General features: G+C 37.5%; 1 protein-coding gene across 43 annotated transcripts in view; it reads left to right on the top strand.

Annotated features, from left to right (window-relative positions):
- Positions 1-23,376, top strand: part of LOC123276003 (uncharacterized) — a 99,947-nt gene that overhangs the window by 1,518 nt on the left and 75,053 nt on the right. For 4 of the 43 annotated variants that reach the window (XR_011496554.1, XR_011496555.1, XR_011496556.1 and 1 more), the window contains exons 3-5: positions 1,325-1,402; positions 3,234-3,412; positions 3,753-3,829. The exons of 1 other annotated variant lie outside the window; for it this stretch is intronic. Coding sequence is in view for 5 of the 42 variants with exons in the window: in XM_070493309.1 (XP_070349410.1) it covers positions 3,753-3,829; positions 21,271-21,321 (128 nt within the window). In the remaining 37 variants the exon portion in view is untranslated. 38 more of the 43 variants (XR_011496564.1, XR_011496576.1, XR_011496574.1 and 35 more) reach the window with 32 other exon arrangements.

Here is a 23,376-nt window from a genome sequence, read left to right on the forward strand (position 1 = left end):
CTCTGTCCTCTTTTCCATCTGTTTATGTGTATGAGCAGGGCGGGTGTGGACCTGGAGAGTGTTATGTAAGGAAGTCATTCTGTGCCCCAAGAACAGCCTGGTGCCTACTGACTTCCTGCTCAGTCCTGCCATCCCCAAAAGAAGAACCTTGATGAGAGGAAAGAATTGTTTTACACACAAAAGTCAACATTGAGGATGGTTGATTTTCTTTCATAAAATCATTGATTTCTAAATTATTGATATAAGAAAAATTTAACAAAACTTTGCAATAATATCTGATTTTTAGTTATCTTCCCAAAAACATGTCCAAATACTAATTGAGATAGAAGAAAATAAGGAATCATTTTATTTACCCACATGCCTTTTGTTGCTGCTTAAGGGCACTGTCAGTCTTACTAATGTTCTCACTTTATGAGACGCTTGATCACATCAGCTTCTTTGCGCAGGTTGTGATTCACAAATGTCTCTTTGTTTCTGCTGCATTTCGGCGGGAGCGAAATTTCCTCCTCCTCTTTTCTAGAAACTCTTGATGTATGAATTAAAAATGCATTCTCAAGCAAAAGATCTAATTTTGCCCATTATTTTTGTGAGCATTATCAGAGCAGGGCTGATAAGCACAATTTTACTCTAGGAAGGAGAATCGTTTCTTTTATAATACCCAATTAGGGGACATGCAATGTTCTTCAATAAAAATAGCTAACATATTTATATGGGATTACAACATATTACTAAGTTTTAATATAGATTATATTTCTCCAACATATTCATGCTTAGTAAGTGATCTTCGTACTCTTGCCTTTACTGATGAAAAACCCAAGACACTAAAATGTCATGAACTCTAAGAGCAGTTACGTTTAGAAAATCTGAGAACAGAATCTATGTCTTAAGTTTCAACTGGATACCATTCCCCAGTTATGAGTGCGTATTTTACACTTGGACCAGTATCATCCTGATTAATAATCCTGTACCTGCCATCATATAGCAGAACCAAATTAATTAACCTGTTCCCTCTTAGATTTTTGTGTTTCTAGTTTTTGGCTGTCAAAAACTCTGTATTGAAGATACTCGTACATGCATTTCTTTATCTCAATATTTTCTTAAGAAATGTCTAGAACTAGAATTTGGGGTAAAATAATCAGATTTTTAGTAAATGCTTATCATATGCCAGACCATGCCATCTTAGTATTTGGGGTGATAAAAAGACTCAAATGACACTGTTGATACTCTTATGTTCCTTCTGGTAGGTAAAGTAAACCCTGAATAGGAATAGATGCATCGAAGGCCACTAGGGAGATTCAGATAATGTGACTTGGTGTTTTATAAGGCAGTGATGTCATTCTGACTGCAGCCACCACTGTCGGGTTGTGATTAAACTCTGATCACCTATGAGAGCACCGTGATGGTAAGGAATTTATGTTGTAAATTTTTACCTTACTTTTTCAGTTGAGATATATACATGATCATAAAATTCCCCCCCCCCTTTTTTTTTTTTGGTGAGATAGTTTGGCCCTGTGCTAACACCTGTGGCCAATCTTCCTCTTTTTGCTTGAGGAAGAGTGGCCCCGAGCTAACATCTGTGCCCATCTTCCTCTATTGTGTATGTGGGGTGCCACCACAGCATGGCTTGATGAGTGGTGTAGGTCCATGCCTGGGACCCAAACCTGTGAACCTGGGCCAACAAAGCAAAGTGTGCTGAACTTGACCACTATGCCACTGGGCCAGCCCCAAAATTCACCTTGTAAAAATGTACTCAAAAGAAAACTTTTTACTATATTCACAAGGTTGTACAAATCAGTACCACTATCTAATTCCAAAATATTTGATCACCTTAGTAAGAAACCCTGGCCTTGTTAGCTGTCACTTCCTATTCCATCGTCCTCCCATACTCTGGAGACCACTAACCCGTCTTCTGCCTCCATGGATTTGCTGAGTCTTGAAATTCAGTCTACATGGAATCATGCAGTATGTGTCCTTTTATGTCTAGCTCCTTTCACTTAGCATGAGGTTTTCAAAGTTCGTCCATGTGGTAGATAAGCACATTATTCTTTTACTTTATTTTGTAAAGTATACATGGCATTACATTTGCCATTTTAACCACTTTTCAGTGTACAGTTCTGTGACAGTAAGTACATTCACATTATTGTGTGACCATCAGCACCATCCACTTCCAGGACTTTTTCATCTTCGACTGAAACTCTGTCCCATTAAACACTAACTCCCCATTCCCCTCTGCTCCCAGCCCTGGCAGCCACCGTTCTCCTTTCTGTCTCTATGAATTTGACTTCTCTAGGACCCTCATAGTAGAGCAATCGTGCAAAATTTATACTTTCATGACAGGCTCATTTTACTAAGCACAGTGTCCTCAAGGTCATCCACGAGGAGTCGGTATCAAAATAGCCTTATTTTTCTGGCTGCGTAATATTCCCTTATATCCATAAATGGCATTTTCTTCATCCATCTGTTGATGGACATTTAGGTTGCTTCCACTTTTTGGCTGTGACAAATGTGAACATTTGTGTACTAGTTTTTGTGTGAATGCATATTTCCATTCTCTTCGGTATATACCTAAGGGCAGAAGTGCTGGGTCACACGGTAACTCCTACTTTACATTTTTTATTCTGATGATGATGGTTGCTGAGTGAGACTGACAGGATAAGATAATTGAGCAGCTTTCTGGAGGACGTGGCTAACAGGATGGGAAAGGGTTCCATAAAGAGAACTTGCAAAAGGATGTAGCCCTGAGACCAGCAACAATACATATTAGCTATACTCAGGGACTTCAGCCATCTGTCTAGACAGTCATCCAACAATGAGCATGCCTAGAAACCTGAGAGGAGATTGTGTCACTGGTAACTGAAGGAATCAAAAACCATTTAATAAAACAACCCAAATTTAGTACATTTCCCCAAGACCAACTAAACTCTGTTTAGAAGAATGAACTTTCCACATTTTGGAAAACAGCTTCCACTTAACACACAACAAATCTTCACATGCATAGATATTTTAAGAAATGAACATTCAATCAGCAAGTTAAGATATACTTAAACAAACAAAACCCCCCATCGGGGGCAAAAGATAAGCACTGTCAACATGTAAATGTAAAACTTTCTAGATTTTTTCTGTCTATTGAAGTCTGATGATTTTTCAGTCGTTTGATATTGAGATACACATATGTTCTTCAAATGGTATCATATTGTACCTATAGTTTTATAACCTGATTTTTCTACTGACAGTGTTTCTGGAATGCTTTCCACGTTCACAATATTTTTCCTGACTTCACGTTTATTACGTGAATATGTCGTAATGTGTTTAATCACAGTCAGTTTTTCTGGAATTGGAATACTGAATACTTCCTGACCAGTTCTATGTCTTTTCTAACCTCTTCAACCTCACGGGACCCCAAGGCCATGAGGTAAGGTGTGGCTGGATGGCGTGGCTCCTTTTCAGTCCTGGAAGGTGTGAATGGAGGGAGGAGGACCTGTTCAGGGCAGGGCTGAGCAGCCTAGTCTCAGGTGCAGAGCAGCTTCCCCAAAGTGGAGGACAGGCCAGAAAACTGTCTGCTGAAGTGTTTGGGTTTCCTGGGCATTAGGGGAAGAGTTTGGGTTTATCTACACTCCTTCTAATTTTTTCATATTGTTATGTTTGTACAGTTAGAGGTATTATGCAAAATGGAATGGAGGAGCCAAATGTTACTTCCTCTCATGGTAACCCTAAATTATGCTTGCTCTCATGGTCTCTTTTTCCTTTCCCAGCTCTAGATTCTCTTTGTTCTTTCCCAGTAGAGGAATCCCAAGGAGGACTGATCTGTTTTGGCAGGTGCAAAACCATGGTATGTGTAAGTTAGTGTTTCCTTCTCGTTGAAATAGTGAGACGTAAACGTTTTCATTAATTGTTCTGAAGCATCCTACCCAAAAGAACCCCATTTGATTATGTGCTTCCCAGTTCCTCCCATTCCAGTGAACTGAACAATGGTTCCAAATAACCTAGTCCTCCTTATGTGGCCCAGTCTCTTCTAGCCACTGTTTATATATTCACTGACCAGATTATTCTCTCCTATGTGTTCAACTTAGTAATATTAAGAGCTATAATGGAGGAATGAAGAAATTAAGTCCTGTCAAGAAATGATTTGAGCTTCCTGTGTCAGGACTGTAGTTGCATGAGAGATGGAGATCCCATTTGGCCAAGCAGGGAAAGACTCTGACATTCTCACAGATGTGAGTTTTCTAGATACATGTGATAAAGCCCAGCAATGAACGGTCTCTGGAGGCTGAGATCCAATGCTCTGTGAGGTTTTTGGAAGTGAATAGCAATATGATTTAAGACTTGAAAATTTATGGATTGTGGTCCTTGGTAAGGGATTCCTGAATGATAAATATGACTATTTTATTGCTGACTAGGATGCGATGAATTTTAATGACTTTGATATAATTCTGGATCATCCTACATTACTATCCTCTAACTCATGAACCACAGAAGTACTAAGTCAGGGATTGCTAGTGGCCATAAGAGAGAGTAAAATCATGTCTTAAATTAACAGACAGCAAGAGCAGAAAAGACCTTTGATATGTTGTCCAACTTAATGTATAAAATCATAATCATCTAACCATGATTAATTCTATTATACCATAAGTTAGAGTGCTATGCAGCCATTCAAAATATGTCAAAATAATGAAACTACATATGATAGAATTTAACAAAGAATTTGAGTATTTAAGATATTCTTTTGTTTCTTTTTAAATGCTGTTTTTCTATCTGTTGTGACAAACTCTAAGTTTCAATTGGAGAATTTTATCCTTTTACATTTAATGTAATTATTGACAGTTAGATTTAGGTCATCCATTTTACTATATGTTTTCTTTTTTTCCATTTGGCTTTTGTTCCCCTTTCTCTTTTTTTCTTCTTTGGGGTTAATAATATTTACTTAAAATTCCATTTTAACTTGCTTTTTCTATATGTGCCTATTTTTAGTGGTTACTGTCTGTATTTAAATATATATATATGTATATATATATATATATATAATTATTTTATTGGGTCATATTGGCTTTCAACCTTGTATACATTTCAAGTGTCTATCATTATATTTCAGTTTCTCTTTAGACTGCATTGTGTTCATCACCAATAATTCAGTTTTTATCCATCACCATACATATGTGGCTTTACCATTTCATCCTCCCTCATCCCTTTTTCCTCTGGTAACCACTAATCTATTCTCATCTATGTGTTTGCTTATATTCCACATAGGAGTGAAATCATACAGTATTTCTTTCTCCGTCTGACTTGTTTTGCTCAAGATCCATCCATCTTGTCTCACATGGGATGAGTTTGTCTGTTTTTATGGGTGAGTAGTATTCCATTGTATATATATACAACACCTTCTTATCCATTTGTCCCTTGATGGGCACCTAGGTTGCTTCCACATCTTGCCTATTGTGAATAATGCTGTGGTGAGCATACGGGTGCATATATCTTTTTGAATTAGTGATTTCATGTTCTTTTGATAAATACCCAGTAGCAGAATGGCTGGATCATACAGTATTTCCGTTTTTAAGTTTTTGAGAAATTTGCATACTGTTTTCCATAGTGGTCACACCGGTTTGCATTCCCACCACCAGTTTATGAGCATTCCCTTTACTTCACATCCTCTCCAACATTTGTTATTTTTTGTCTTGGTAATTATAGCCATTTGACTGGTCTGAGGTGATATCTCATTGTCGTTTTGATTTGCATTTCCCTGATGATTAGTGATGTCGAACATGTTTTCGTGTGCCTGTTGGCCATCTGGATATCGTCTTTGAAAAATGTCTGTTCGTATCCTCTGTCCATTTTTTTATTGGATTCTTCTTTTTTCTTGTTAATGAGTTGTATGAGCTCTTTATATATTTTGGAAAGTAACGCCTTGTCAGATGTATGATTTGCAAATGTTTTCTTCCCATTGGTAGGTTGTCTTTTCGTTTTGCTGATGGTTTCCTTTGCCTTGCAGAAGCTCTTTAGTCTGATGTAGTCCCATTTCTTTATTCTGTCTTTTGATTCCCTTGCCTGTGGAGACACGGTATTCAGAAAGATACTACTAAGACCTACGTCAAATCTGTACTGCCTATATGTTCTTCTAAGAGTTTTATGGTTTCAGGTCTTACATTCAAGTCTTTAATCAATTTAGAGTTAATTTTTGTGTATCATGTGAGACAGTGGTCTACATTCATTCTTTTGCATGTGGCTGTCCAATTCTCCCAACGCTATTAATTGAAGAGACTTTCCTTTCTTCATTGTGTGTTCTTGGCTTCTTTGTTGAAGATTAGCTGTCTCTTGATGTGTGGTTTTACTTCTGGGCTTTCAATTCTGTTCCATTGATCTGTATATCCGGGTTTTTTATGCCAGTACCATGCTGTTTTGACTACTACAGCTTTGTAGTATATTTTGAGTTCAGGGAGCATGATACATCCAAGTATTGTTTTTTTTTTCCCCCTCAGAATTGCTTTGGCTATTCAGTGTCATTTGTTTTTCCATATAAATTTTAAGATTCTTTTTTATCTTTTCATGAAGAATGTCATTGGTATTCCATTCGGGTTTGCATTAAGTCTGTAGGTTGATCTGTAGATCAGTCTGTAGATTGATTTAGGTAATATGGACATTTTAACTGTGTTTATTCTTCCAATACATGGGAATGGAATATCTTTCCATTTCTTTGTCTTCTTGGAGTTATTTCATTAATGTCATAGTTTTTGGAGTATATGGCATTCACCTCCTTGGTTAAATTTATTCCAAGTATTTTATTCTTTTTTGTTGCAGTTGTAAATGGGATTATAGTCTTGACTTCTCTTTCTGCTGGTCCATTACTAGTGTATAGGAATGCAACTGATTTTGTGTGTGTGAGGAAGACTGGCCTTGAGATAACGTATTTTGCCAATCTTCCTCTTTTATTTTCTCCCCAAAGCCCCACTACATAGTTGTATATCCTAGTTGTAAATCGTTCTAGTTCTTCTGTTTGGGATGCCACCACAGCATGGCCTGATGAGCGGTGTGTAGGTCCATGCCCAGGATCCCAACTGGCAAACTGCAGGCCCCCGTTATGGAGTGAAATGCAAATGATTTTTGAATGTTGATTTTGTACTCTGCAGCTTTACTGTATTCGTTGATTATTTCTAATAGTTTTTTGTTGGATTCTTTACAGTTTTCTGTATATAGAATCATGTCAACCACAAATAGTGACAGTTTTAATTCTTCCTTTCCTTTTTGGATACCTATTATTTCTTTTTCTTGCCTTACTTGTTTGGCTAAAATTCCCAGTACTATGTTGAAGAAGAGTGGCAAGAGTGGGCACCCTTGTCTTGTTCCTGTTCTCAGAGAGGAATGGCTTTCACTTTTTGACCATTGTGTGTGATGTTGGCGGTGGGTTGGTCATATATGGCCTTTGTAATGTAGAGGTACTTTCCCTCTATACCCATTTTATTGAGAGTTTTTATCATAAATGGATGTTGGAAATTGTCAGATGTTTTCTCTCCATCTATTGAGATGATCATGTGATTTTCATTCTTCATTTTGTTAATGTGGTACATCACATTGATGGATATGCTAATGTTGAACCATTTCAGCACCCCTACAGTAAATCCCACCTGATCGTGGTCTATGATCCAATTAATGTATTGTTGTATTCAATTTCCTAATATTTTGTTGAGTACTTTTGTGTCTATGTTCATCACTGATATTGGCCTGTAATTTTCCTTTTTTGTGTCATCCTTGTCTGGTTTTCATATCAGGATAATGTTTGCCTCAGAAAATGAATTCAGAAGTGTCCCATCCTCCCAATTTTTCAGAATAGTTTGAGACGCACAGGAATTAAATCTTCTTTGAATGTTTGGTAGAATTCACCAGAGAAGCTGTATGGTCCTGGACTTTTTCTTTGGGAGGCTTTTGATAACAGTTTCAATCTCTGCTTGTGATTGGTGTATTCAGATTCTTTATTTCTTCGTGATTCAGTTTTCGGAGGTCATATGGTTCTAAGAATTTATCCATTTCTTCCAGGCTATTCAGTCTGTTGACATATAGTGTTTCATAGTATTCTTCTGTAATCCAATGTGTTTCTGCAGTGTCCATTGTAGTTACTGCTCTGTAATTTCTGATTGTATTTATTCGAGTCTTCTCTCTTTTTTTCTGAATCTGGCTGAGATAGTGTCAGTTTTGTTTATCTTCTCAGAGAACCGCTTCTTAGTTTCATTGATCCTTTCTGTTGTTTTTCTACTTCCTGTTTCATTTATTTCTGCTCTGATTTCATTATTTCCTTCCTTCTCCTGACGTTGGGCTTTGTTTGTTCCTTTTCTAGGTCTTCCAGGTATAGTGAGGCTGGTCTATTTGAGACCCCACTGGCTTTCTGTTGGCTCCCATAGGCGTGGATGCTGCTGCCCCATGCATGACCGGTGATGATTGTCCTGGGTTGTCTGAAGGTGCTCGTTGCACTGCTGCCAGGGGTGCTGGGTTCACAGGTGTCACTATCCCTGCCAGGGACCTGGAGAACTATGTGTATCTCCTGCTGCTGCTGAGCTGGTGTTGGGGGGTGCCACCAGTGGGGGCTAGGTCACCAGATCTGCTGTGTTTCCTGAAGCCTCTGGTCACAGGTTCCACCTGCCAGTGCTGGGGCAAAGGGGCTATTTCTTCTGCCCCCACCCAGTTTGCTCACACTTGTGTGGGCCAGGCCACCTCCACTGTGCCAGCAGTCACACAGGCCAGGCTGCCACCATCCCTGCTCCACTGGCAGTCAGGTGAGCTGGGCTGTCCTCACCACTTGTGCAAGCCACTGTGTGAGGATCCACAACCTGGATTGCTGCCACTCAGGGAGGGTGGTGGGGGCTTCCACTGCTTACTGGGGGTTGAGTCCACCCACCTTCAGATGTATAGACGCATGGATCTCTTAGGCATCCTCTACTGCTGTATAGGAAATCCTATGTTGGTCAGTGCATGTCCATTTGGCTGTAACTTAGAGGGGTGTGACAAGGGGGAAAATTCCACCATGAGGCTGATGTCACTCATGTTGTCTCAACTTTTTTGAACTTTCCAAAAAACCAGTTTAAAAAAAATTATTGTGGTCTAACTAGTTTATAACATTGTGAAATTTCAATTGTACATCAGTGTTTATCAAACACCATATCGATGTGCCACTGCACCCCTTGTACCCACTCTCCTGCTGCCACAGTAACCACTAAATTGTTCCATTTGTCCATAAGTTTGTTTATATTCCACATATGAGTGAAATCATATGTTATTTTCTCTCTCTGTGTGGCTTATTTCTCTCAACATGATGCCCTCAAGTTCCACCAATGTGGTTGTGAATGGGACGATTATGTGCTTTTTCTGGTGGAGTAGTATTCCATTGTATATATATACCACATCATCTTTATCCAATCATCAGTCGTTGGGCACTTGGGTTGCTTCCACATCTTGGCTATTGTGAATAATGCTGCAATGAACATAGAGGTGCATACGTCTCTTATTGTTGATTTCAAGATCTTTGGATAAATACCCAGTAGTGAGCTGGTGATAGCCTGGTCATATGGTAATTCTATTTTTAACTTTTTGAGAAATCTCCATACTGTTTTCCAAAGTGGCTGCACAAGTTTGCGTTCCCACCACCAGTAGATGAGGGTTCCCTTTTCTCCACAACCTTTCCAACATTTGTTATTTTTTTTGTCTTGGTGATTGTAACTGTTCTAACAGGCATAAGAAGATATCCAACTGTAGCATTGATTTGTATCTCCCTGATGATTAATGATGTTTAGCACCTTTTCATCTGCCTATTGATCATCTTCTTTGGAAATATCTGTATATCTTCTTTGGAAAAATGCCTGTTCATATCCTCTGCCCACTTATTGATTGGGTCATTTATTCTTTCATAGTTCAGCTGTGTGAGCTCTTTATATATTGCAGAGATTAATCCCTGATCGTATATATGATTTGCAAATATTTTCTCTCAGTTCCTGAGTTGTTTTCTCATTTAGATCTTGGTTTCTTTTGCCTTCCAGAAGCTCTTTAGTCTGAGGAAGTCCCGCTTGTTTATTGTTTCTTTTGTTTCCCTTGACTGAGTGGACACTATGTTTGTAAAGATCCTTTTAAGGCTGATGACAAAGAGTGTACTGCCTATATTTTCTTCCAGAAGTTTTACAGTTTCTGGTCTTACATTCAAGTCTTTGATCCATTTTGGGTCTATTTTTGTCTATGGAGAAAGATAACGGTCTACTTTCATATTTTAGATGTGGCTCTTTAGTTTTCTCAGCACCACTTATTGAAGAGGCTTTCCTTACTCCATTCTATGTTCTTGGTTCCTTTATTTTTTATTTATTTATTTGTTTTTGAGGAAAATTAGCCCTGAGCTAACGTCTGCTGCCAATTCTCCTCTTTTTGCTGAGGAAGGCTGGCCCGGAGCCAACGTCTGTGCCCATCCTCCTCTACTTTATATGTGGGATGCCTACCACAGCATGGCTTGCCAAGTGGTGCCATGTGCACACCCAGGATCCAAAGTGGCCAACCCTGTGCCACCAAAGAGGAATGTGCAAACTTTACCACAGCACCACCAGGCCAGCCCCTCTTGCTTCCTTTATTGAGGATTAGCTGTCCATGTATGTGTGGTTTTATTTCAGGGCTTTCAGTTCTGTTTCACTGACCTGTGTGCCTGTTTTTGTACTGGTACCATGCTGTTCTGATTACTACAGTTTTGTAATATGTTTTGAAATCAGGGATTTCGATGCCATCAGTTTTCTTGTTTCTCAGGACTGCTTTGGCTATTTTGCTTTTTTTGTTGCCCCATACGAATTTTAAGATTCTTTGTTCTATTTCTGTGAAGATTGTCATTGGGATTCTGATTGTGATTGCATTGAATGTGTGGATTGCTTTAGGTAGTATGGCCATTTTAACTATGTTTATTTTTCCAATCCGTGTACATGGACTATCTTTCCATTTCTTTATGTCATTATGGATTTCTTTCAGTAATGTCCTATAGTTTTCCTTGTATAGGTTTTACACATCTTTGGTTAAATTTATTCCTAGATATTTTAATCTTTTTGTTGAAATTGTAAATTGGGTTGTAATCTTGAGTTCTTGCTCTATTAGTTCGTTATTAGAGTATAGAAATGCCACTGATTTTTGTACGTTGACTTTGTATGCTACAACTTTGCTGTAGTTGTTGATTATTTCTAAGAGTTTTCCGATGGATTCTTTAGAGTTTTCTATACATTTTTTATATAGAAATCATGTCGTCTGCAAAGAGTGAAAGTTTCACTTCTTCAGTGCCTATTTGGATTCTTCTTATTTCTTTTTCCTGCCTAATTGCTCTGGCCAAAACCTCTGGTACTATGTTGAATAAGAGTGGAGAGAGTGGGCATCCTTGTCTTGTTCCTGTTATCAGTGGGATGGCTTTCAGTTTCCTCCACTGAGTATGATGTTGGCTGTGGATTTGTCATATATGACCTTTATTGTGTGGGGATATTTTCCTTCTATACCCATTTGATTGAGAATTTTTATCATGAATGGATACTGGATCTTGTCAAATGCTTTCTCTGCTTCTATAGAGATGATCATGTGGTTTTTGTTCTTCCTTTTGTGTTTATATGGTATATCACATTTACTGATTCGTGGATGTTGAAACATCCGTGTCCCTGGTATGAATACTACTTAATCATGGTGTATGATCTTTTTAATGTATTACTGTGTTCAGTTTGCCAATATTTTGTTGAGGATTTTTGCATCTATGTTCATCAGTGATATTGACCTGTAATTTTCCTTCTTTGTACTGTTCTTGTCTGGTGGTGGGATCAGGGTGATGTTGGCCTCATAGAATGTGTTAGGGGAATTTCCATCTTCCTCAACTTTTTGGAATAGTTTGAGAAGCATAGGTAATAAATTGTCTTTGAATGTTTGGCAGGATTCTCCTGAGAAGCCATCTGGTCCTGGACTTTTATTTTTGGAGAGGTTTTTGATTACTGTTTCAATCTCTTTACTTGTGATTGGTCTCTTCAGATTCTCTGTTTATTCTTGATTCAGTTTTGGGAGGTTGTAAGAGTCTAAGAATTTATCCATTTCTTCTAGGTTGTCCAGTGTGTTAGCATATAGTTTTTCATAGTAGTCTCGTAATCTTTTGTATTTCTGTGCTATCCATGGAAATTTCTGCTCTTTCATTTCTAATTTTATTTATTTGAGACTTCTTTCTTTTTTTCTTAGTCTAAGGGTTTGTCAATTTTGTTCATCCTCTCAAAGAACCAGCTCCTTGTTTCATTGATCCTTTCACAGTCTTTTTTGTTTCTATTTCATTTATTTCTGCACTTAATTTTTATTATTTCCCTGCTTCTCCTGAGCTTGGGCTTTGTTTCTTCTTCTTTTTCTAATTCTGTTAGGTGTAGATTAAGATAGTTTATTTGAGCTTTTTCTTGTTTGTTAATGTGGTGCTGTATTGCTATAAACTTCCCTCTTAGGACTGCTTTTACTGCATCTCATAAGAGTCAACATGGTGTTTCCATTTTTGTTTGCCTCCGAATATCTTTTGATCTCTTCCTTTATTTTTTTTGATGACCCTTTGGTTGTTCAGTAGCATGTTGTCTAGTCTCCACATTTTTGGTTCCTCTCCCAGCTTTTTTCTTGTAGTTGATTTCTACTTTCACGGCATTATGGTCAGAAATGATAGTAGATATCATTTCAATCTACCTAAATTTATTAAGGTTTGCCTTGTTTCCCAATATTTGCTCTATCCCTGAGAATGTTCTATGTGTTCTTGAGAAGAATGTATATTCTGCTGTTTTGGGATGGAGGACTCTATATATGTCTACTACGTTCATCTCATCTAGTTTTTCATTTAAGTCCAGTATCTGTTTGTTGGCTTTTTCTCTGGATGATCCATCCACTGATGTAAGTGGAGTATTGTGGTCCCCTACTATTATTGTGTTGTTGGTAATATCTCCTTTTAGCTTTGTTAATAGTCGCTTTATGTACTTTGGTGCTCCTGTGTTGGGTGCAGACATGTTTATAAGTGTTATGTCTTCTTGGTGGTGAGTCCCTTTTATTATTATACACTGCCCCTTTGCGTCTCTCTTTATCAGTTTTATCTTGAAGTCTACTTTGTCTGATATAAGTATGGCATCACCTGCTTTCTTTGGTTTGCCATCAACTTGAAGTATTGTCTTCTATCTCTTCACTCTGAGCCTATGTTTGTCTCTAGAGCTGAGATGTGTTTCCTGGAGGCAGCATATTGTTGGCATTTGTTCTTTAATCCATCTTGCCACTCTGTATCTTTTGATTGGAGAATTCAATCCATTTACATTTAGAGAGATTATTGATATATAGGGCTTAACACTCCCATCTTCTCACACATTTCCTGGTTCTTCTGCATTTCCTTTGTTTCCTTCCTGTGTATTTTGGACTACCAATTTGATTAGGTAGTTTCTCTGTTGTTTTTCTTCTTTTCCTCCTCATTTATTGTAAAGATGTCTGTTCTGATTATTTGTTATTGGTTACCCTTAAGTTCATATAAACAATCTCATAGTTGAGATAGTCCATTTTCTGACAGCCTCCTACTTCCTTAGACTATACTGATTCCATCCCTTTACTATTTCCCTCTAAGTTATTTTGTCATATCTTTTTCCAACCTGCGTTGTGCATCTATGGATAAAAAGATGAGGTCATTTTGTTTTGGTATTTTCTGTTTATATTATCCTTGACATTAGAATTGTTTACTAACCTGATCTGATAGAGATCTACCACTTCTTGATTATTGCCTGCCTATTCATCTCCTTGCTCAGGGCTTTGTAGCGCCTTTCCTATTTCTTTTTTCAGATATGAGGGCCTTCTTGAGGATTTCTTGCAGAGGGGCACTTGTGGCAATGAACTCCCTTAGCTTTTGTTTATCTGGGAAAGTTTTTATTTCTCTGTCATATCTGAAGGAGATTTTCATTGGATAGAGTATTCTTGGCTGAAAGTTTTGTCATTCAGGATTTTGAATAGATCATTCCACTCTCTCCTAGACTGTCAGGTTTCTGCTGAGAAATTCACTGAAAGCCTGATGGGGTTCCTTTGCAAGTTATTTTCTTCTGCCTTGCTGCCTTAGTATATTTTCTTTTCTTCTTCTTTTTTTTTTTTTTTTTTGAGGAAGACTAGCCCTGAGCTAACTACTGCCAATCCTCCTCTTTTTGCTGAGGAAGACTTGCCCTGAGCTAACATCAGTGCCCATCTTCCTCTATATGTGGACGCCTGCCACAGCATGGCTTGCCACGTGGTGCCAGATCCACACCTTGAATCCGAACCAGCGAAACCTGGGCCGCCAAAGTGGAACATGCGAACTTAACCACTGCACCACTGGGCCAGCCCTGGTTGTCTTTTCTTTTTGATCCTTGTTCCCTTTTCCTTGCAGAAGCTCTTTAGTCTGATGAAGTCCCAGTTATTTCTTTTTTTCCCTTGCCTGAAGAGACATGGTATTCAAAAAGATCTTTGTAAGACCCATGTCAAAGAGTCTACTGCCTATATTTTCTTCTAACAGTTTTATAGTTTCATGTCTTACCTTCAAGTAGTTGATCCATTTTGAGTTAATTTTTGTTTATGGTGAAAGATAATGGTCTACTTTCATTCTTTTGCATATGGTTGTCCAGTTTTCCCAATGTCATTTATTGAAGAGTCTTTCCTTTCTACATTGTATGTTCTTAGCCCCCTTGTCAAAGATTAGCTGTCTGTAGATGTGTGGTTTTATTTCTGGGCTTTCTCTTCTGTTCCACTGATGTGTGTGCCTGTTTTCTTACCAGTACCATGCTGTTTTGATTACTATATCTTTGTAGTATATTTTGAAGTCAGGGATTGTGATGCCTCCAGCTTTGTTTTTTTTTCTCAGAATTGCTTTAGCTATTTGGGTTCTTTTGTTCCCCGATATGAATTTTAGGATTCTTTGTTCTATTTCCGTGAAGAATGTCATTGGGATTCTGATTGGGATTGCATTGAATCTGTAGCTCACTTTAGTATGGACATTTTAACTATGTTTATCCTTCCAATCCAAGTTCATGGAATATCTTTCCATTTCTTTATGTCATCATCAATTTCTTCCAGTAATGTCTTATAGTTTTCATTGTATAGGTCTTTTACCTCCTTGATTAAATTTACTGCTAGATATTTTATTCTTTTTGTTGCAATTGTAAATGGGATTGTATTCTTGAATTCTCTTAGTTCATTATTAGAGTATAGAAATGCAACTGATCTTTGTAAGTTTGTTTTGTACCCTGTATCTTTGCTGTAATTTTTGATTATTTCTAATAGACTTCCATCTCTGCTCTATTCTTGATCATTTCCTTCCTTCTGCTTGCTTTTGGTTTTGTCTGCTCCTCTTTTCTACCTTCTTAAGGTGAACAATTAGGTATTTATTTAAAATAATTTTTTCTAATATAGGTGTTAAAGCTATAAATTTTCCTCTGCATCCTCGTTAACTTCTTATCAGTTGTGAGATGTTGTTTTTGTTTCATTCATTCAAATTATTTTTAGTTTCCATTGTGATTTCTTCTTTGACATATGGGCGGTTTAGAAGCATGTAGTTTAATTTCCAAACTTTGAGATTTTCCCACATTTCTTTCTGTTGCTTTTTAATTCAATTATGTTGTGATAGAACTTTACATTATTTCAGTTCTTTTAAATATATTGAGTCATTTTATAGCCTAGCATATGGTCTCTGCCTCTATTCTACACATGTGACGTCATTCAAATTGGCAGATAAGATTGTTCATATTCATTTTTTAATCTAGTTTTTCTCTCCATTATTGGGAATGCTGTGTGACAGTTAAAAAATTATTGACTCAGCTATAGTTTCATTCATTCTGGCTGCTCTGTAAATACATCTGTGCTCTTTAATCACACACCCATCCTTGGGTTGTTTTATGGCAGAGTATCCCCTTGGCTCCTGTGTCACTCAGAGCTTCTCCAGTGCCTGGTGCCAGCAGCTCACAGTAATCAGCAGTTTCCATGTGTGTCCTCCATTGCACAGTTTCACACTTAAGTATCTCTGGTGAGATGCCCCACGGACAGCTTTACGCAGCACAGTAGGGGGTGGGCTTCTTGAAGATCCATTACCATGGCTTATTCGCAGAGTCCTTTCAGTAAGTAAAGGCCTTGCCCTCTCCCACAAGGTCTGGATCTCAGTCCTGTCAAGTGGATCTCCCATGGGCTCTCAATCTCAGCCCTGTTTAGTGTTCCTTATATCTGTAGTCTTATACTCTGTAGCATACTGTTTACTTACTTGCTAATCTCTCATTATTCTAATCCCCTTATGTAAGTATTAATTAATAGTTAGTCATTTATATTAACAGTTTCCTGTTCAAATTACTGTGAGGTTTCTCTTCCTTCATTGGACCCAGACTGAGAATGGCATATTAAAGACCCCAGCTATTGTTGACAATTTGTTTATATCTTCTTTAATTCTGCCAGACTTGCTTCATATATTTTGTTGCTCAGCTGTCAAATATGTTTATGTTTATAATTGTTAAATATTTATGTAAGTTTCCCTTTTCCTCCTTATAAAATATTCCTTTTTGTCTCTAGTGACATTTTTTGCATCAAACGGTATTTTGCCTGATATTGATATAGCCACTCCAGCTATTTTGTTACTATTTGCATGGTGTACTTTCCTATGATTTTACTTTGAACCTATTTGTCTATTTGAATTTAAAGTTTGTCTCTTGTAAACAGCATACAGTTGTATATTGTTTTGTTTTGAGACTGACAATCTTTGCGCCCCCCCCCGCGCCCCCCCCCCCCCCACGATTGGCCCTGAGGTAACATCTGTTGCCAATCTTCCTCTTTTTGCTTGAAGAAGATTTTTGCTGAGCTAACATCTGTGCCAGTCTTGCTCTGCTTTAGTGGGATGCTGCTGCAGTGTGGCCTGATGAGAGCTGATAGGTCCCACCTGAGATCAGAACCTGCAAACCTTGGGTGACCAAAGCAGAGCACATGAACTTAACCACTGTGCCACAGAGCTGGCCCCAACCATCTCAGCTTTCAATTGGAGTACTTCATACATTTCAAATTTAATTCAATTATCGATATTGTTAACTTTTTATCTCCCATTTTGCTGTTTCCTATGTCTTATGTGTTTTTGTGCCTTTTTTACTGCTTTTTCATATCAAATATATTTTTTTCTAGAGAAACATTTTACTGGTTCTCTTAATTGCCTGAATTCTTTTCTTAGTAGTTACTCAAGGGAAGACAATATACATCTTAACATAATACTCTTCAGCTTAATATTTACTTCCAGTAAGGTTTAGAAACTGTTTTGATATAGCTCCATACCTCCCTGTCTTTGTGCACTTTTCATATATTACATATTTATATAGGTCCAACATTACAGTTTTTTCATCATTTTGTGCAATCATTTTTACAATCAGTTGAAAGAAAGAGAAAAATGCATTTTCAATGTCATCTGGCCTGCATTGTTTCTGAAGAGAAGTCAGCTGTCAGTTGCTTGTGGTTCCCTTGTACATAATGAGTCCTCTTTCTCTTGCTTCTTGCAAGATTTTCTACTTGTCTTTGGCATTCAGTAGCTTGACTATGATGTGTTTATATGTGAATTTCCTTTTGTTTATCCTACTTGAAGTTTGTTGACCTTCTTGGATTTGTAGATTGGTTTTCCCTCATTTGGGGAAATGTGGGGCCATTATTTCTTCAAAGGACTCTTCTGTCCTTTTCTCTACTCTCCTTCAAAGTAACTATTATACTCCTGGAACTTCTGTCATGTGTATGCTTGCTATGCTTGATTGTTTTCCCAGCAGGTTGTGACATTCTGTTAATTTTTATTCCTTTTATCTTTGTTTCTTCAGACTGGATAATCTCCATTGACCTATCAGCAGGTTGACAAAATCTTCCTTCTGACATCTCAATTTGCTGTTGAGCTTGTCTTTGGAACTTTACATTTCAGATATTCAACACTTTATGTCTTGAATTTCTATTATGTTCTTTTTAAAAAGTAATCTCTCTTTATTGATTCTCTATTTGATGAGCCATTGTACACATTATTTTAGTTCATCAAATATGGTTTCATTTAGATCTTTGAATATATTTATAATAGCTCCTTTTTAAGTATTTTTTTCCTGAGTCCACTATCTTCACCTCCCCAGAAACAGTTTCTGTTGACTTTTCCCCATGTATGGTTCACACTTTCCCATTTCTTTGCACTTCCCATTTTTTATTGTTGACAACTGGACATGTTAGATAATATATTGCACCAACTCTGGATTTAGATCTACTACTCCCCCAGGAACTGATATTGTTGCTTTTGTGTACTGACTTGACTAATTCTGTAATCTGTCTCCTTTGCAACGTGGAGATGCTGATGTCTCCAACCAGTTTATTGCTATTTTTTAAATTCTTTTTTTCCTTTAAGCCTGGCTTCACAGAGTCACTTCTGGGTCAGCATAGCTCAGTGGTCAGCCAGTGAATGCTCAGATGTTGTCCATAAGCCGCTTGATTAGGTGAGCCTTCTACCCCTTGGCAATGGCTCTGAGTGTTGGTTGGGAAACACATTAAAATCCCTGGCTTTTACCAGACAGAAAAAGACAAACACCATATGATTTCACTCATAAGTGGAAGATAAACTAACACACAAAGAGAACAGTTTAGTGTTACCAGAGGCAAAGGGTGTTGGGGGGTAGGGACAAGGGGTGAAGGGGCACATTTATATAGTGACTGACAAGCAATAATGTACAACTGACATTTCACAATGATATAAATTATTATGACCTCAATAAAATAAAACAAACAAATCCTTGGCTTTTTACTTTCTGCAGGGCCTTCTCCTGTCACCTCTTTGCGTACTCAAGGCCTCGTATTCAGCCAGAGATGAAGAGATGGCTAGGGTTCTCACAACTTTATGCATAAACCAACCTTCCGGACCACCACAAATATGTCAAATCTTATTAAGAACTTCTCTGGCTTTCTCATTTCCAGAATTGTCTTGATTAACCTCTGGTTAGTCTCATGATATTGCAGCCTCAGACCGTCTGTGTTGGCTATCCATCCCCAGTTGTTTGCACTGAGGTTCACATTCCTTTTGCACAACACCTCCAGGCATGGGGTTTTTCCAGACTCCATTCCAACTCATGTCAGTCTCCCAGAGCTCAAAGCTGCTGGTTTTCATAGCTTGTTCAGCTCTGGTAAAACCAAGCCAGAGGGAGATGGGAGCATCCCTAGGCTAAAACTCTGGACACTCCCAATGTCCCTTCATGGAGTTCAGTAGTTTTGCTTGAATAAATGCTTCTCGATTCATTTATGTGTTTGCTCAATTTCCACAGAGTGAAAGTAATTGTTTTAATAACGTTATGCAGTTTCATCGTTGCTTTGTGGGGAAAATTGCCAAGCTCCTCATGACACCATTCTGAGGGTCCCACTCAGTTATCTTTTTACTAATTTAAAAAATAAGAAAGAAATATACTTACACACATTTTTATCATGTCTTGTGTAGATCTAAGTTTTCATCTGATTTTATTTTCTATCTGTCTGGGGGACTTTAACATTTTTATAGTGCAGGTATGCTGTTAAATCAATTCTTTCATTTCTTTTGTCTGTGAGAAAATTGGACATACACTAATTTTTACTTTTTTACGAAAATATTTTACTTTGCATAGAATTCAAGGAAATATTTTTCTTTTCAGCACTGCAGAAGGAGTTTGCTCAATTGCCTTCTACCTTCTTGTTTCCAAATAGAAATCTGATTTTATTCTTGTTTTTGTTCTTTATATAATGAGTCTCCTTTCTCTGCTGACTTCCTCTTCATCACTGTTTCAAAATCATGGGTTATGATCAGCCTTGGTTTATATTTCTACATTCCTATGATTACAGTTCACTGAGTTTTAATTTTAGGTCTATAATTTTCATCAATTTTGGAAAATTGTTTACCATATTCTTCAAATAATTTTTCAGTCCCCTCCTCTTTCTTCATTCTTTGGGAGCTTTAATGACAATATTAGTTCACTTAAAGTTGTCTCACAGCTCACTGATAAGTTTACAATCTTTTCATTCTGTTTCTTTTTGATTAGTATACCTTCAACCTCAATAATCTTTCCTCTGCAGTACCTAATCAGTTGTTAATTTCCCCAATGTAGTTTACATTTCAGGCATTGTAGTTTTCATTTCCATATGTTTAATTTGGGTTTTTAAAAATCTCCCATGACTCTCTTAACATGCTCACATTTTGCTCTACCTTTGTCACCATATGAAACATAGGTATAACTATTTTAATAACCTGTCTAATTCTATATCTGAGTCAGTTTTGAATATTGATTTTTCTCCTGATTGTGTATCACATTTTCCTGCTTCTTTGCAGGTGGTATAACTTGGAAAGTGTTTGATCCTTTCAAGGTGCATTTTTAAGCTTTGTTAGGCAAGACCAGAATAGCTTTTAAAAAGTTAAGGGCTTTTTTATGTCATAGGTCTAATTTTTCCTCTCTATTAAGCCAGTCTCCTTTTGCGTACTTTACCCAATATTCCATATATTATGGAGTTTTTCCACTGTGGCTATTGGTTCATTACGTTTGGAGAAATAATAGGGTTCACCTTGACTGTTTATGTAGTCAGGGATCTTAGTCTTGAGCAGTTGACTAATGTCTGAACACTGTCATTTCACACATTTTTTGTTTTGTTTTTTTGTTTTTTTGTTTCAAGCAGCTTTTTATTGAAGTTTAACATACATACACAAAGGTGCACACATCGTAAGTATTACAGCTCGATGAATTTTCATGTGTAATTGGTACTGAAATCAGTAGCCAGACTAAGAAACAAAATATTAGGAGCACCACAAAAGGCCCCGTCACATCTCCTTCCCAGTCATAACCTTGACCCCTGGTAACCACTCACCTGACTTCTATCTGCAGAAATTGGCCTTGCCTGTCTCTGTCCTTCATATAAACGGAATCAGATGTAGGCCGATTTTTGCGGCTGGCTTCTTTCCCTCCACAGAGTGTTTGAGTGTTGTAGTTCATGAATTCCCATTGCTGTAAAACACTCCATTGTTCACACATATTTTTATATTTCTAAGTTGTCTGAGGTGAAAGAGTGCCTGCTATCCTTGTTACTCCATCATAGGGGAGGAAGGGTCTGAAACTATAACTTAACCCATCTCAATCACGTGTTTGTAAGAAGGAAATAAAGGAAAGATATTTAGGGGCCTCCATCGCAAGGTCACCAAGACCTAGGCCCTGACTGAGAAATATTTGGTTGATAAGCTAGATCCAAAACATTCACTTTTTGTGATTACACTTTGTGTGTGTGTGTCAGGCAAAAACATGGAAACTGCAGGAATTATCTAAAATCGTCCAGTTATCATAATCACAGGGGAAATACGGTAAGAAATGAGAATATGAGTAAGTATAAACATAAAAATGGTAATAACAAAATGTAAGTCAACTTTTTTCCAACTTACTATTTTTAAACAATATTTTTGCATATTGTTTCTACTAGACAAGAATTAAGATGCTTTCAAATATCTGACAAAGATTTATGATTTTAACCATATGCTTTACAGTACTCAATTAATTTTGCAAATAATTAAATGTGGCAGTATTTAATTAGTTAAATCCATAAAATTCTCTTTATTTATGTAAAATGTAGGTATTCAGAATATTCCTATCTGATAGAAAGTTTTATGATGATAGAAAACTTCTTTATCTGGAAAGTCCGATATACATGGCTAGTGAACACTTGGTTATGGCTAGTACCCATAAAGGATTCAATTTTTACTTTTATTTAATTTTAATCAATTAAATTTAAATAGCCACAAGTAGCTAGTGGCTATTGTATCTGACAGTGCAAATCTAGAGGGATGTTGATAGTTTAATGAAATCACAATTATTTGATAAATTATAACTTTAGGCATGGTACATTAAACAAATAAAACCATTAGTGGATATTTCTCACCCTGCTTTAAAACCTTCACACATTAAAGAATCTGCACTATTGTTAAGTTTGCTGGTAAGTATCGAAACACGGCTAAGCAGCCACATGGCATTTTATACTCTTGTAGAATGGCCCTGAGCTCCAGCATACTATTGGCCAAGAACACATGATACCTGATTTTCACTGAGGGGCTCATTTAGAGATGATCCTTTTATGTGGGACCCAGCGGTACTACCAGGATGAGAAGTGCTCAAAGGAATTGGGCCGGGGCAGGTACCCAGGTAATCTGTTGGCTTCAAACAAAGTAGAAATGGAAACACTAGTCTGTCAGATGAATTTGGGAAAGTGGTTAACACTCTAATATTAAAATCGCAAGAAAGGAAATGAAATGAAAAAACAGAGCCATATGGGTTTGCAATCAAGTTGAACGTAGATTTTTTTTTATTTTTTGGTGAGGAAGATTGGCCCTGAGCTATCATCTGTTGCTAATCTTCCTCTTTCTGCTTGAGGAAGTTTGTCGCTGAGCAAATACCTGTGCCAGTCTTCCTCTATTTTGTATGTGGGATGCTCACCACAGCATGTTGTGATGAGCAGTGTATAGATCCATACCCAGGGTCTGAACCTGCGAATTCTGGGCCACAAAAGTGCAGCATGCGAGCTTAACCACCAGGCCTGCACCTCTAACTTTTAATGAACATGTAATGGCGATAACAAAAATTTAAGACTATTAAATTCTTAATTTTGAGTATTAATGTATGAAATCAATATTAATACCAATTTTGAATATTTGTACAAAACTTATGAATAAAATATTCACAAGAAAAACTGAGCAGTTTTTCAAGAGAATAATATGCCATGGCCAAGCATGTTATATTCTGCCTCAAGTGTTATATGCGGTTTTATTCATTGTTCTATGCGGTTTTATTGCACTGTCCTCCTCAGCTGTCTGGCTATTCGGTGTCTGGTTATTAAGGAATTCTTAATCCCCTAAATATGCCAGCTACCTTGTCACTAACGTATATTTAGGAAGACCAAAGCTGCTGTCTACTTTGTGTCCACTTGGTGAGTGAAAGCCAAGGGGGAGGGAAGAAGCCCAGGGCAGAGAGCCTCGAGCACCACCGCAGTGCATCCCCTTGAGTGACATTCATTCAGGAATTCCTCTAGAGCCGTTAACGGAGGATCAGCAGTTTTTTTCCTAAAGGGCCAGAGAATAAATATTTTTGTAGTTACTCAGCTCTGCTGTTGTAGCTGGAAAGCAGCCATTGACAATATATAAACAAATGGGTGTGGCTGTATTCCAATCAAATTCTCTTACCCCTTGGTTTAAATTAATAGATAAAAAGAAGCTCTGAGAGATCTCCTTAGTTTGTGTCTGCCAGGTGTAAGAATTTTGGAGGGCAAGTGGTGGAAGAATGAATTTTTAAAATTTCTTTAAAAAAGGACTAAATGCATAAAGCAAAAATAATAATGATGCATTGTATGATGTAC

The sequence above is a fragment of the Equus asinus genome, chromosome 21, assembly GCF_041296235.1.
Source record: "Equus asinus isolate D_3611 breed Donkey chromosome 21, EquAss-T2T_v2, whole genome shotgun sequence".
Lineage (NCBI taxonomy): Eukaryota > Metazoa > Chordata > Mammalia > Perissodactyla > Equidae > Equus > Equus asinus.